Consider the following 15,955-nt stretch of genomic DNA (forward strand, 5'->3'; position numbering starts at 1 on the left):
GAACTCACACACCAAACGCCAGTCTTTGGTCACTGTGGGGACCGAACTCACACACCAAACACCAGTCTTTAGTCAGTGTGGGGACCGAACTCACACACCAAACACCCGTCTTTGGTCACTGTGGGGACTGAACTCACACACCAAACGCCAGTCTTTGGTCACTGTGGGGACTGAACTCACACACCAAACGCCAGTCTTTGGTCACTGTGGGGACCAAACTCACACACCAAACACCCGTCTTTGGTCACTGTGGGGACCGAACTCACACACCAAACGCCAGTCTTTAGTCAGTGTGGGGACCGAACCCACACACCAAACACCAGTCTTTAGTCAGTGTGGGGACCGAACTCACACACCAAACGCCAGTCTTTAGTCAGTGTGGGGACCGAACTCACACACCAAACGCCAGTCTTTAGTCAGTGTGGGGACCGAACTCACACACCAAACGCCAGTCTTTAGTCAGTGTGGGGACCGAACTCACACACCAAACGCCAGTCTTTAGTCAGTGTGGGGACCGAACTCACACACCAAACACCAGTCTTTAGTCAGTGTGGGGACCGAACTCACACACCAAACACCCGTCTTTGGTCACTGTGGGGACCAAACTCACACACCAAACACCCGTCTTTGGTCACTGTGGGGACTGAACTCACACACCAAACACCAGTCTTTAGTCACTGTGGGGACCGAACTCACACACCAAACGCCAGTCTTTAGTCAGTGTGGGGACCGAACTCACACACCAAACACCCGTCTTTGGTCACTGTGGGGACTGAACTCACACACCAAACGCCAGTCTTTAGTCACTGTGGGGACCGAACTCACACACCAAACACCAGTCTTTAGTCAGTGTGGGGACCGAACTCACACACCAAACACCCGTCTTTGGTCACTGTGGGGACTGAACTCACACACCAAACGCCAGTCTTTAGTCAGTGTGGGGACCGAACCCACACACCAAACACCAGTCTTTAGTCACTGTGGGGACCGAACTTACACACCAAACGCCAGTCTTTAGTCAGTGTGGGGACCGAACTCACACACCAAACGCCAGTCTTTAGTCAGTGTGGGGACTGAACTCACACACCAAACACCAGTCTTTAGTCAGTGTGGGGACCGAACTCACACACCAAACACCAGTCTTTAGTCAGTGTGGGGACCGAACTCACACACCAAACACCAGTCTTTAGTCAGTGTGGGGACCGAACTCACACACCAAACACCAGTCTTTAGTCAGTGTGGGGACCGAACTCACACACCAAACACCCGTCTTTAGTCAGTGTGGGGACCGAACTCACACACCAAACACCAGTCTTTGGTCACTGTGGGGACCGAACTCACACACCAAACGCCAGTCTTTATTCAGTGTGGGGACCGAACTCACACACCAAACGCCAGTCTTTAGTCAGTGTGGGGACCGAACTCACACACCAAACACCCGTCTTTGGTCACTGTGGGGACCGAACTCACACACCAAACGCCAGTCTTTAGTCAGTGTGGGGACCGAACTCACACACCAAACGCCAGTCTTTAGTCACTGTGGGGACCGAACTCACACACCAAACACCAGTCTTTAGTCAGTGTGGGGACCGAACTCACACACCAAACACCAGTCTTTGGTCACTGTGGGGACTGAACTCACACACCAAACGCCAGTCTTTGGTCACTGTGGGGACTGAACTCACACACCAAACACCCGTCTTTGGTCACTGTGGGGACTGAACTCACACACCAAACGCCAGTCTTTGGTCACTGTGGGGACCAAACTCACACACCAAACACCCGTCTTTGGTCACTGTGGGGACCGAACTCACACACCAAACACCCGTCTTTGGTCACTGTGGGGACCGAACTCACACACCAAACACCCGAACTCACACACAAAAGACAATCTGCAGTACTTTAGACAAAACAGGAGCTCTAATTTGCTCCATGCTTTAATTGATTTTGTAGATGTTTGTTTTATATGTATAAACAACATTGTTAGTACTTTTCAAGGTTGAGTAAAAAAATGTGTAATACAGTATATGACATTTTCAAAACTCATAACATTAGTACGTCACCATAGCCAAGTCAAGAAACATTAGCTTAAAACATTCATGAAGATGTTCACAGTAAACACTATACGAGTTTAAAAAAATAATGAATTACTAAAACCCTTCATGACCAACACTGCATTCTCAAGTAACTTTAGCATTAAAGTCTACCATGCCTGCGTTTATAGAAGAAAAAAAATATATACATTTGAAGCAGATAAGGATTATACAATAATATGGAACTGATGGTCTATTTAGTTATAACCATGTGACTATGGACGCTTGTTTTAAAGCTATAAAAGCTTGTTTCTACCAATGAACAATTTAATCTGCCAGTGTGCCAATTAATGTGTCAGATCTTTTCTGTTTAGAGCGGAGATTTTTGATGTAAAATTTAAGTGTGGACCACTCTCTATTTTTAAGTGCAAGTTCCGCCTCTTTACACCTCATGCAGTCCGCCTTTCCTGGAATTTTGCGGTTGTTAATAAACCTCATCATATGCGCCTCCACAGCCTGTATCTCATGTTTGTTCCAGTCCGTCTTCTTAACGTAACCTGTGGGGGGAACACATTAGCATTTTACTCATGAGAAGCACTTGCATCAACAATGCATCAACCAGTGGTTTTATTTCACTGAGTGGTACAGTTCCGTACAGTAGGTTTCGGGTAACCCTGATCAGGCGTGTGTTTTCACTGCCAATAGTACCCTTACTTGGTAGGGGGGTAGGGTGTATGCTGGAAAGCACGACATTTTTGTTAATGTCAGTTTTAATGAACAATAATATCCATTATAAAAGGTATAAGTACAAAGTATAAGAGTCTTATATAAGAAGAAATAAATAAAGCAAGCAAAGATTTCAGTCAAAGTATGCTACAAAATCAGCGGTGTGCTATCGTAAAATTCAAAATAAATATATAAAGTTAAACATCATTTGTGCTCAGTCAAAACGTCATGACCAGGAACAAATAGATTCATGAGACCACAAATGCATGTTAAAGGGTTAGTTCACCCAAAAATGAAATGTCATTAACTCCTCTCCCTAATGTCGTTCCACACCCGTAAGACCTCAGTTCATCTTCACACACAGTTTAAGATATTTTATATTTTGTCCGAGAGCGTATGCACACTATACTGTCCATGTCCAGAAAGGGAATAAAAACATCATCACAGTAGTCCATATGAGACATCAGTGGGTTAATTAGAGTCTCTTGAAGCAGAGAAAATACATTTTGGTCCATAAAATAACAAAAACTACGACTTTATTCAGCATCGTCTTCTCTTCCGCGTTCTTCAAAAAAAGATTCAAACGGTCATGAATCAGTGAATCGATCAATGATTCGAACAAAAACTACGACTTTATTCAGCATAAATAAAAATATCACTGCTGCTTTGAGTACTGAACTTTTTGATTCTGTTCACAGCTGAACTGCTCCGGACTGGCAAAATCTGTAACTTTTCTTCTTTACCTTTTGGTGAAGCAGTAAAGCTCATGCCACTATCTGATGTGTAACTCTCTGATGTGTCAGGAATGTACTCTTCCTCACTGACAGATAACTCATCTTCACTCGATCCATCTGAGTACTCAGCAATCTTCCATCTAGCCTTGAAAGACAATGACCATTCAGTTAATTTTATCCTTTATCATAGGCTATTCTCTATTCTATTCTGTTCTGTTCTGATCTGTTCTGTTCTGTTCAAGCTATTCAAGTAATTAACACTTACTCTGGTGTTTTTCGCTCTTTTGGATGTTGTGGTACAAGCGGAATGTTGTTCACTAATTGCAAATGGTGCACGATTCCTTCTGATGTCATTTTGAATGTCTGTATGGTCATCATCACTATTTACACTGGAATTTTCAAAGAGATCATCCGAATCATCACGAATCACGGATCTCTAAAAACAAAAACATCACAATGACAAGTTTTAAATTATCTAAAAAATGTATGTTTCTCATATAATGAAAAAGAACTGTTGCCTTTTTTACACTTTAAAATGAATGTGTAAAATCTGTATCTTTTAAGTCAACATTTGTTAAACGCTCTATCCATGTCTATCAATTTAAAGGGATAGTTCCCTCAAAAATGAAAATTCTATCATTAACATTACTCATCCTCATGTTGTTCCAAACCCATAAGACCCTTATTCATCTTCAGAAAACAGACTGAAATAATGTTGATGAAATCTGAACTTTTGCCTGTCATTCTAACTCCAGATGGAGAGAAAGAAAGCACTTGGATATCACCAAAAATATCTTGTGGCCAAGAATGTCTTATGGGTGTGAAACGACATGAGGGTGAGCAATTAATTAAAATTAAAAATTTTGGGTGAACTATCCCTTTAATAAAACAGGTCATGAACCATTACCAAACAATATTAAAAACAAACAATATAGTAACCAAGCACCTTAAGACTATTCTAGTGAAATTAGAAATTATACACCTCTGACTATAACTTAATATTGCAGTGAAATTGTATTAGACAATTGTAGATTGTACATCAGAATTATACAATTAGTTATTTATTGGATTTTTAGCTGTGTTGTATTTTATGCACAATAAACGACTGGAGAATTCCCATGTCACTAGATGAATTTTAATTAAGACCAATCAAAATAAACCGCATATGTACGAAATTGTTGAATTATTCACAATAGCAACTTGCATTTAGAAAACATATTTTAAGGTGGTCCAAAATACTTTTATTTGTCCTTTTAAATGTGCTTCACATTATTCAGCTAAAAATAATGCAATTTCGGTATGAGAAGATAAAAACAAATGGAAGTAAATAAAATTAAATAAAAATACCTTTTTATAAGAATTCATATTTTTAGAACACACAACGCCATCGTCGCTGTCTGAGTAATCAACCAAAGGCTGTTAAGAACAAAAAAGAAATAAAAATATGAAAATGAAGTGGAAAAAAGAAAATCTCTGTCAGACAGAGACACTGAGGCACAGACAGAAAAAGAGGCACAGACAGATAAAGAGGCACGGACAGATATAGAGGCACAGACAGAGAGGCACAGACAGATAGAGAGGCACAGACAGATAAAGAGGCACAGACAGAGAGGCACAGACAGATAAAGAGGCACAGACAGATAAAGAGGCACAGACAGATAAAGAGGCACAGACACAGACAGATATAGAGGCACAGACACAGACAGATATAGAGGCACAGACACAGACAGATATAGAGGCACAGACAGATATAGAGGTACAGACAGATAAAGAGGCACAGACAGATAAAGAGGCACAGACAGAGACAGACAGATAAAGAGGCACAGACAGATAAAGAGGCACAGACAGATAAAGAGGCACAGACACAGACAGACAGATAAAGAGGCACAGACAGATAAAGAGGCACAGACAGATAATAAATACACATACCTCAGCTGTGAATCGTGAAGTGCTTGCAGTAGTTACAGAATCCTCAGAGCAGTTCTCTATGGCTGTCATGTTGTCATCATCCTTGCATGGAGGCTGTAATAAAGTTATATAAAAAATAGTTACAAGTCTTTACTTATTAGACAAGGTCCCCACCATGCCAAACCTGTGAAGTGTGTGTACCAAAGGGTTTGAATGGCTTTCCTAAAACTAAAGGACCCCACAATGCACATTACACTGGAAACAGTGTGTAAGACTTTCCCATGTCAAAACCAAATGTAAGAAATTAATAGACAGACAGATAAAGAGGCACAGACAGATAAAGAGGCACAGACATATATAGAGGCACAGACAGATAAAGAGGCACAGACAGATAAAGAGGCACAGACAGATAAAGAGACACAGACAGACAGATAAAGAGGCACAGACAGATAAAGAGGCACAGACAGATAAAGAGGCACAGACACAGACAGACAGATAAAGAGGCACAGACAGATAAAGAGGCACAGACAGATATAGAGGCACAGACAGAGACAGACAGATAAAGAGGCACAGACAGATAAAGAGGCACAGACACAGACAGACAGATAAAGAGGCACAGACAGAGAGGCACAGACAGATAAAGAGGCACAGACAGATAAAGAGGCACAGACACAGACAGATATAGAGGCACAGACAGATAAAGAGGCACAGACAGATAAAGAGGCACAGACAGAGACAGACAGATATACAGGCACAGACAGATAATAAATACACATACCTCAGCTGTGAATCGTGAAGTGCTTGCAGTAGTTACAGAATCCTCAGAGCAGTTCTCTATGGCTGTCATGTTGTCATCATCCTTGCATGGAGGCTGTAATAAAGTTATATAAAAAATAGTTACAAGTCTTTACTTATTAGACAAGGTCCCCACCATGCCAAACCTGTGAAGTGTGTGTACCAAAGGGTTTGAATGGCTTTCCTAAAACTAAAGGACCCCACAATGCACATTACACTGGAAACAGTGTGTAAGACTTTCCCATGTCAAAACCAAATATAAGAAATTAATAGACAGACAGATAAAGAGGCACAGACAGATAAAGAGGCACAGACACAGACAGACAGATAAAGAGGCACAGACAGAGACAGACAGATAAAGAGGCACAGACAGATAAAGAGGCACAGACAGATAAAGAGGCACAGACATATATAGAGGCACAGACATATATGGAGGCACAGACAGATAAAGAGGCACAGACAGATAAAGAGGCACAGACAGATATAGAGGCACAGACAGATATAGAGGCACAGACAGATAAAGAGGCACAGACACAGACAGACAGATAAAGAGGCACAGACAGATAAAGAGGCACAGACAGATATAGAGGCACAGACAGAGACAGACAGATAAAGAGGCACAGACAGATAAAGAGGCACAGACACAGACAGACAGATAAAGAGGCACAGACAGATAAAGAGGCACAGACACAGACAGACAGATAAAGAAGCACAGACAGATAAAGAGGCACAGACAGAGACAGACAGATAAAGAGGCACAGACAGATAAAGAGGCACAGACACAGACAGACAGATAAAGAGGCACAGACAGATAAAGAGGCACAGACATATATAGAGGCACAGACAGATAAAGAGGCACAGACAGATAAAGAGGCACAGACAGATATAGAGGCACAGACAGATATAGAGGCACAGACAGATATAGAGGCACAGACAGATAAAGAGGCACAGACAGATAAAGAGGCACAGACAGATAAAGAGGCACAGACAGATATAGAGGCACAGACAGATAAAGAGGCACAGACAGATAAAGAGGCACAGACATATATAGAGGCACAGACAGATAAAGAGGCACAGACATATATAGAGGCACAGACAGATAAAGAGGCACAGACATATATAGAGGCACAGACACAGACAGACAGATAAAGAGGCACAGACAGATAAAGAGGCACAGACAGATAAAGAGGCACAGACAGATAAAGAGGCACAGACAGATATAGAGGCACAGACAGATAAAGAGGCACAGACAGATAAAGAGGCACAGACACAGACAGACAGATAAAGAGGCACAGGCAGATAAAGAGGCACAGACAGATAAAGAGGCACAGACACAGACAGACAGATAAAGAGGCACAGACAGATAATAAATACACATACCTCAGCTGTGAATCGTGAAGTGCTTGCAGTAGTTACAGAATCCTCAGAGCAGTTCTCTATGGCTGTCATGTTGTCATCATCCTTGCATGAAGGCTGTAATAAAGTTATATAAAAAATAGTTACAAGTCTTTACTTATTAGACAAGGTCCCCACCATGCCAAACCTGTGAAGTGTGTGTACCAAAGGGTTTGAATGGCTTTCCTAAAACTACAGGTCCCCACAATGCACATTACACTGGAAACAGTGTGTAAGACTTTCCCATGTCAAAACCAAATATAAGAAATTAATAGACAGACAGAAAGAGGCACAGACAGATAAAGAGGCACAGACATATATAGAGGCACAGACAGATAAAGAGGCACAGACAGATAAAGAGGCACAGACAGATATAGAGGCACAGACAGATAAAGAGGCACAGACACAGACAGACAGATAAAGAGGCACAGACAGATAAAGAGGCACAGACACAGACAGACAGATAAAGAGGCACAGACAGATAAAGAGGCACAGACACAGACAGACAGATAAAGAGGCACAGACAGATAAAGAGGCACAGACATATATAGAGGCACAGACAGATAAAGAGGCACAGACACAGACAGACATATATAGAGGCACAGACAGATAAAGAGGCACAGACAGAGACAGACAGATAAAGAGGCACAGACAGATAAAGAGGCACAGACAGATATAGAGGCACAGACAGAGACAGACAGATAAAGAGGCACAGACAGATAAAGAGGCACAGACACAGACAGACAGATAAAGAGGCACAGACAGATAAAGAGGCACAGACAGAGATAGACAGATAAAGAGGCACAGACAGATAAAGAGGCACAGACAGATAAAGAGGCACAGACAGATATAGAGGCACAGACACAGACAGATATAGAGGCACAGACAGATAAAGAGGCACAGACAGAGACAGACAGATAAAGAGGCACAGACAGATAAAGAGGCACAGACAGATAATAAATACACATACCTCAGCTGTGAATCCTGAAGTGCCTGCAGTAGTTACAGAATCCTCAGAGCAGTTCTCTATGGCTGTCATGTTGTCATCATCCTTGCATGGAGGCTGTAATAAAGTTATATAAAAAATAGTTACAAGTCTTTACTTATTAGACAAGGTCCCCACCATGCCAAACCTGTGAAGTGTGTGTACCAAAGGGTTTGAATGGCTTTCCTAAAACTACAGGTCCCCACAATGCACATTACACTGGAAACAGTGTGTAAGACTTTCCCATGTCAAAACCAAATATAAGAAATTAATAGACAGACAGATAAAGAGGCACAGACAGATAAAGAGGCACAGACACAGACAGACAGATAAAGAGGCACAGACAGAGACAGACAGATAAAGAGGCACAGACAGATAAAGAGGCACAGACAGATAAAGAGGCACAGACAGATATAGAGGCACAGACATATATAGAGGCACAGACAGATAAAGAGGCACAGACAGAGACAGACAGATAAAGAGGCACAGACAGATAAAGAGGCACAGACAGATAAAGAGGCACAGACAGATAAAGAGGCACAGACACAGACAGACAGATAAAGAGGCACAGACAGATAAAGAGGCACAGACAGATAAAGAGGCACAGACACAGACAGACAGATAAAGAGGCACAGACACAGACAGACAGATAAAGAGGCACAGACAGATAAAGAGGCACAGACAGATAAAGAGGCACAGACACAGACAGACAGATAAAGAGGCACAGACAGAGACAGACAGATAAAGAGGCACAGACAGATAAAGAGGCACAGACAGATAAAGAGGCACAGACAGACAGACAGATAAAGAGGCACAGACAGATAAAGAGGCACAGACAGAGACAGACAGATAAAGAGGCACAGACACAGACAGATATAGAGGCACAGACACAGACAGATATAGAGGCACAGACAGATAAAGAGGCACAGACAGATAAAGAGGCACAGACAGAGACAGACAGATAAAGAGGCACAGACATATATAGAGGCACAGACAGATAAAGAGGCACAGACAGATAATAAATACACATACCTCAGCTGTGAATCGTGAAGTGCTTGCAGTAGTTACAGAATCCTCAGAGCAGTTCTCTATGGCTGTCATGTTGTCATCATCCTTGCATGGAGGCTGTAATAAAGTTATATAAAAAATAGTTACAAGTCTTTACTTATTAGACAAGGTCCCCACCATGCCAAACCTGTGAAGTGTGTGTACCAAAGGGTTTGAATGGCTTACATAAGGGGTGTCATGATTCCATGATTAAATTAAGGAGTACTTGATTTAAAAAAAATATATGATTACTTGTTTAACTGTTGATTAACTGGCAAAATACCCAAAGTGGTGCATTCTATGGATGAGAATCCATGAAACACATTAAACTGCTTTTCTACGGCTGCACTATGCATTTAAACCATTTTAAACTCTTACTTTAGCAAAGTGCTATTGTGAATTCACTAAGTCTGCTATTCCATTAAATAAAAGATAAATTAAATTAAACCTTCACTAACACAGGACAATATATTATCTTACTAAATATTCTGTTCATTGAAGTTTGCATGTTTTGACGGCCACATATTCTTGTTCAGGAAGTGACAGTAGCCGTAGCAATTCTGTTGTACAGAAATGGCCAAATGTTAATGATCAAGTGAACATTTGAATTAATTGTTGTTTAGTCAGTATTTTTTAAATATTACATATTTTGACATTTTTGTTTAATAAAACCATACAACTTGAACAATAATTTCAAACTTGAAAACCATAAAACAATGCTTTGATACTTGATTTGAACCAAAATTATTATTGCTTCATTGCTATTATATATGTATTTTAAGCAATTGTAAAGGCTTTTATTCCCTCACATACATTTATCACCAAAAAAAAAAAAAAAAAAAAATTATTGTAGTGGTGTCATTGCATCACCTGTTAACAATGACATACCCGCATAGAAACGTCATAAATTTTATATATATGCAATGACACCACTACAATGGCTAAAATTTCTTATTTGAATTAGAATTTCTTTGGTTTCAAACATAGTTGGAAACATTTGGGATAATGTATGGAGGTCAACAAAAATATAGAGCATTGTTCTAGTTGTTTATTTATATACTTTATCCATTTCCTCTACTGTACAAATGATAAAAGTTGTCAAATTTTGCCAAACCTTTCTCCAAGGCCAGTGACTTCCTCCATTGTCATATGCGAGTTCCTCTCCAGGAATGATATCTCTTGCAGCGAATAGGCACAAACAAGGTTTTCCCTCAGCGATAATCCTTTTCATTGTACAATTTGGGTTTATGTGATCATCATATATAAGGCGGCCAAGGGAGCCATCCTCATGAGTAGCATCAATGCTTCAGGAAACAAAAAATAATCATTTTGTCTAACAAACCACAGCAAGACAAATTTAAATGTGAACAAAATGAAATTAACTTTTTTACTGTAAATTTTAAAGTGTATTCATTAAACAAACAAACAAAAAACAAAACAAAACACCCTACCTCCACTTCTTGTTCTGCCAGATGAAGTCAAACATAAAAAAGTGTCACGATTGGCCTCTCTTCTTTGTTCAGCTTCAATTAAAGTGATCGTTTCTCCCCTATATTCGACAATCAAAATCTCCTTTAATAAAAGGAATTAAGGCAAACACTCCAAAACCTGAAAAAAGGGGGGAGTGGGAGAGAGAGAGAGACAATTGAATTCCTTGCAGACATGTAACTAATACATTTATGGTAAGTAAAATGTAAACAACTTTTAAGCTTTGTAATAGTTTAAGTTAAACTGTTTTAACTTAAGTTAAACTGTTTAACCAATGTATTCAACATGCTTTCACAACGCATGCTTATTTCTTTCATTAATTTACAGATACTATCACAAAGAGCAATTTAAACTGCTGAAACAAACAATATTCTTTATATTCCAATGGACCCAAATTCCATAAAATAATCATGGTTACTTATTTAGTATTTTTAAACCACTTAAATCATAGTTAAAACATATGTTATTAACTTTATATTTAACACTCATGTTACCAATAAGAAACGAGTCCTGCTAGCAATACTAGGCTCTGCTATATCATCATGGTAACAAAAATAAGAAATAGCAGATTCATAATTAATTGGTGGAAGATTTCCTATTCATGGCCATGATATATATTTATATTTCCCGGGCCATGTTGGGAGCGCCGTACTTCTAATCACAATCCAGTCACAACAACAAAGTTCTTTACAAACCTAACAGTTACCTTTATAATCGTTTATGTGTTTGGCCTCCAGTGCGTCGGTCTTGTCGATGCAACAGAGAACATGATCTTCCGCTTCTTTTAATGGTTTTATTCTTCTCGGTTCTCATTTCAACAGGCCGTCTCTCGTCGTTCCAGTGATTCAGTGATGTCACGCGGTCTCACAATCTCCCAACACGCCGCAGTTTATAACACTTATAATACGCAGTAACATGCACATGTAAACACTTCAAATTGTATAACGATGTGAAGTTTTAATTTATCAATAGTTCATTCGACACATTCAATATTATGATTCTGATAAAAAACGTTAACGTTAATTAATCTCATTAGAAAACTCCATTGCATCAACATTCTTGAAAATAATTCGAATTTGTGATGTTTATTTATTGAATTATGTAATTTAATATTCACTAGTAGGTTAATTACCTGTACGAATGTACTTTCCCCGTTGGCAGACACTGTTTAAAGAGTTTTTTGTCGTTTAATTAAGCGATTCGCGCATGAGCAGTTGAAAAAATGTGTACCTTTCATGTATTACGTCATATCTGTGTGCATAGGTGCAGTTCCGCGACCAGGCTACAGGGGCGCTGTAGAGCAGTGCAGCCACACACACTCATACACAAAAGTCCGGTTTTTGTTCATGGAGGGGATCATTAAAAAAAACTGCAGTAGGCATATCAGCACCGCCTCCTGAGCCGATTACAAGCAAAACATTGTGGGGACCGGCGATTTGGTCCCCACTATGTTTTTGGTCCCCACTATGTGAGTGTGCAAACGTGTTGAGGACCCCACTATGTAATAAAAACAAACACACACACACACACACACACACACACACACACACACACACACACACACACACACACACTCTCTCACACACACACACTCTCTCACACACACTCTCTCTCTCTCTCTCTCTCTCTCTCTCTCTCACACACACACACACACACACACACTCTCTCTCACACACTCTCTCTCTCTCTCTCTCTCTCTCTCTCTCTCTCTCTCTCTCACACACACACTCTCTCTCTCTCTCTCTCTCTCTCTCTCTCACACACATACTCTCTCTCTCAAACACACACTCTCTCTCTCTCACTCTCTCTCTCTCTCTCTCTCTCTCTCTCTCTCACACACACACACACACACACACAACTTTTTATATTGCAAGCGTTCTGAAATGGTATATCTAAATATGCAAATGATGCATGAACTAATTAAATGCACACATATTTGCATACACTTCTAAAACAGATTTAAACTGTATTAGTTTGTTGACATTATAGTTTTGTATATCTGTTTTTAATCCCTGCATAAATCAGAAAAATACTTTCAAAAACAGCCAGAAAATACATTTTCCCCATGTTCTGGAAATAAACCAGTGGTGGCGTTTCACAAAACCCTAGGGTAGGCATTATTCCTTCTGGCCATACAACAACGACATTCAACGTCATCAATCAACTTCATGAAATGTGTATCTGAATGTATTCTGAAGAGAAACTGACTTTAGGACCCAGCGGAGCAGCTCATCCGCTCCATATAGAGCTACAAGTGTCATGAAATATCATCTTATATTATTATTATTTTCCCACAAGAGGTCGACAGAGACACCCAGTGTGAGATATTACATAGACTGAATTAAAGAGTCATGTATGAAATTGAGATATTTTGATCTGAAGTTTAAAGAATGTGCTTAAATTATTATTTAGTGATCAAATCTAGTCATTGAAAGGTAAATAAAATACAAAATGACAAAAAAATCTTGGTAACACTTTAGTATAGAGAACACATATTCACTATTAACTCTGACTTTTGCCTCAATAAACTCCTAATTTACTGCTTATTAATAGTTAGTAAGGTAGTTTTTGTAGCGTTTAAGTTTAGGTATTGGGTCGGATTAAGGGATGTAGAATAAGCTCATGCAGAATAAGGCATTAATATGAGCTTTATAAGTGCTAATAAACAGACAATATCATAGTAATACGCATGCTAATAGTTATTAACTGAACCCTAAAATAAAGTGTTACCAAAATCTCCAAATAAATTACATTAAAAAATAGAAAAAAATATTATCAAAATTAAATGAAATCTTTCGGGACCAAAAAAAAGTATACTCTTTTGGGCTTGGGGTCGTTTTGACCCGTGTGCGAGGGAATGGAGAATGAACTTCAGAATACAGATGTGCTGAAGTGGAGATTTCTAAATCAAACGCGCTGCCATTAAACACGTGGATTGTAAGTAAAATCAGATGCAAATAAATGAAGTGCAATAAAATAAACACTTAAATGTGTATTTGTCTGACATGCTCTGAAAGCAAAATAGACCAAACTGACCCGTGCTTGAGAGAACTTGCTTTAAAACACTTTAAATACTTCAAAATATTACTCCAATAAAACAGAAAAATCCATATTGTGTGTAACAACGGTTGTTCTGCTATTATGGTTAGTGTTGATCTTGTTTTCGGCCCATTAGTCCACAGATCCCGTGTGAACACAGCAGGTGTGACGAAGGTCAGACGCAGCGCCGCATCTTTAATTTAACCGAGCCGCGTCACATTCATCTCATTTAGCATGACCAGACATGCTGATATCCCAGGGCATGAGCTAGAGTTTGACCCGTCCATGCCTGTCTGTGGACTAGTCATGATCCTGGAGCTCATCACGTGACGTTTTGCCTGTAATGCGCCGTTTCCATCCACACATCACACACAGATAGTGGTGCTTTTAGTGGTAAAGCTGCTCTTTAGCCTATAATAGTGTTCCATTTGTTAACATTAGTGAGAAATGCTATATAAAAAATGAGGTAACACTTTTTTTATGAAGCCTGTATTTATAATGCATTATAATACATGCATAATGCCTAATAATACATTATAATACTTACTGATTTGTGGTTATAATTTTTAAGAGTGCAATGCATTATAACACTAAATAAAGTCTGCATTTATAATGCATCATAAGGGTATTCTCAATGCATTATAACACTAGATAAAGTATGCATTTATAATGCATCATAAGGGTATTCTCAATGCATTATAACACTAGATAAAGTATGTATTTATAATGCCTCATAAGGGTATTCTCAGTGCATTATAACACTAGATAAATTCTGCATTTATAATGCATCATAAGGGTTTTCTCAATGCATTATAATACATTCATAATGCCTTATAAACAACATTATAATGTGTTGTATCATTTGATAAATAATCATAACTATTACAATACATTACCCATTTATCATTATAGCATTGGATGAAGTCTGCATTTAAGTAAATAAAATCATATTTATTGTGTGTTATAAATCATCATGCACTAAATAGTTATAACTACAGATAGTTAAGAATTATTACTGTTGTTATGATTATTCATGAGATGATATAACACATTATAATGTTGTTTATAAGGCATTATGAATGTATTATAATGAACTGAGAATACCCTTATGATGCATCACAACTGTTTTTGTTTCATCTGATGGTATAATGCATTATACTCTTAAAACGTATAACCTCAAATAGGTATTATAATGTATTGTAACTGTTGTTATGATTATTTATCAGATGATACAACATATTATACATGTATTATAATGAATTATAATTAAGAATAGCCTTATAATGCCATATAAATACGGGCTTCATAGAACATTTTAATAAAAATTATTTTTCGAAAATGTAAATAAAACATTTTATGACATTTCAAGATTATTAGAGTATGTTTTACAAGAACATTTAATTCCTTCAACTTGAAATGTTTACGTTTAATTCAATGTGCTCTTTGCTGAAGCCGATTTTAGGTTCATAAACGGCCACATACTGTATCACAGCAAACAGCTTTTTCTGAAAATGTATGATTTTATGAATTATGCAGCGTGTTTGGACGACATGCAGAGGGTGGCCATTTTAATCTCGCCGCACTGGGACGCTATTGAGATGTGACAACAGCCCTGAATCACTGCCTGAAATTACACTCATCTGCTCGCATGTTATTCTGCGAGGAGCACGCGTGTAGTTCATTCCCTTTTGGGTGTGTGTGTGTGTGTGTGTGTGTGTGTGTGTGTGTGTGTGTGTGTGTGTGTGTCGTCCCTAAGGCAGATAATGTGCTGACGCTGGTGTATCTTTGCTCGCTGGGCCGATTTC

General features: G+C 39.1%; 2 protein-coding genes and 1 long non-coding RNA gene across 4 annotated transcripts in view; 1 reads left to right on the forward strand and 2 right to left on the reverse strand.

Moving 5' to 3' along the window:
• Positions 1 to 15,955, forward strand: part of LOC137044903 (adhesion G protein-coupled receptor A3) — a 268,199-nt gene that overhangs the window by 245,553 nt on the left and 6,691 nt on the right. The window lies entirely within an intron of this gene.
• LOC137044901 (uncharacterized) lies at positions 1,880 to 6,268 on the reverse strand. Of its 2 annotated transcripts, XM_067421280.1 has the most exons (6): positions 6,180 to 6,268; positions 5,423 to 5,515; positions 4,841 to 4,909; positions 3,759 to 3,929; positions 3,503 to 3,638; positions 1,880 to 2,590 (listed from the first exon to the last, which is right to left on the reverse strand). In XM_067421280.1, the coding sequence occupies exons 1-6, from the start codon at positions 6,246 to 6,248 to the stop codon at positions 2,361 to 2,363; spliced, it is 768 nt and encodes a 255-aa protein (XP_067277381.1). In that variant the 5' UTR covers positions 6,249 to 6,268; the 3' UTR covers positions 1,880 to 2,360. The 2 variants fall into 2 exon arrangements, with proteins under 2 accessions (XP_067277381.1, XP_067277382.1); XM_067421281.1 differs by lacking the exon at positions 4,841 to 4,909.
• LOC137044905 (uncharacterized) lies at positions 10,824 to 11,950 on the reverse strand. Its single transcript, XR_010898649.1, has 3 exons — positions 11,818 to 11,950; positions 11,075 to 11,231; positions 10,824 to 10,927 (listed from the first exon to the last, which is right to left on the reverse strand). It is a non-coding gene; the product is annotated as an uncharacterized lncRNA (long non-coding RNA).

This window comes from Pseudorasbora parva, chromosome 17, assembly GCF_024679245.1.
Source record: "Pseudorasbora parva isolate DD20220531a chromosome 17, ASM2467924v1, whole genome shotgun sequence".
NCBI classification, from domain to species: Eukaryota; Metazoa; Chordata; class Actinopteri; order Cypriniformes; family Gobionidae; genus Pseudorasbora; species Pseudorasbora parva.

Bases quoted from the DNA above. Each gene is read 5' to 3' on its own strand.
- LOC137044901 (XM_067421280.1), bottom strand. From the start codon at position 6,248: ATGACAGCCATAGAGAACTGCTCTGAGGATTCTGTAACTACTGCAAGC. The intron at 5,516-6,179 runs GTATGTGTATTT...ACTTTATTACAG, and splicing joins CTTCACGATTCACAGCTGAG to CCTCCATGCAAGGATGATGA. The intron at 2,591-3,502 runs GTAAAGAAGAAA...TTCCCCCCACAG, and splicing joins CTTTACTGCTTCACCAAAAG to GTTACGTTAAGAAGACGGAC.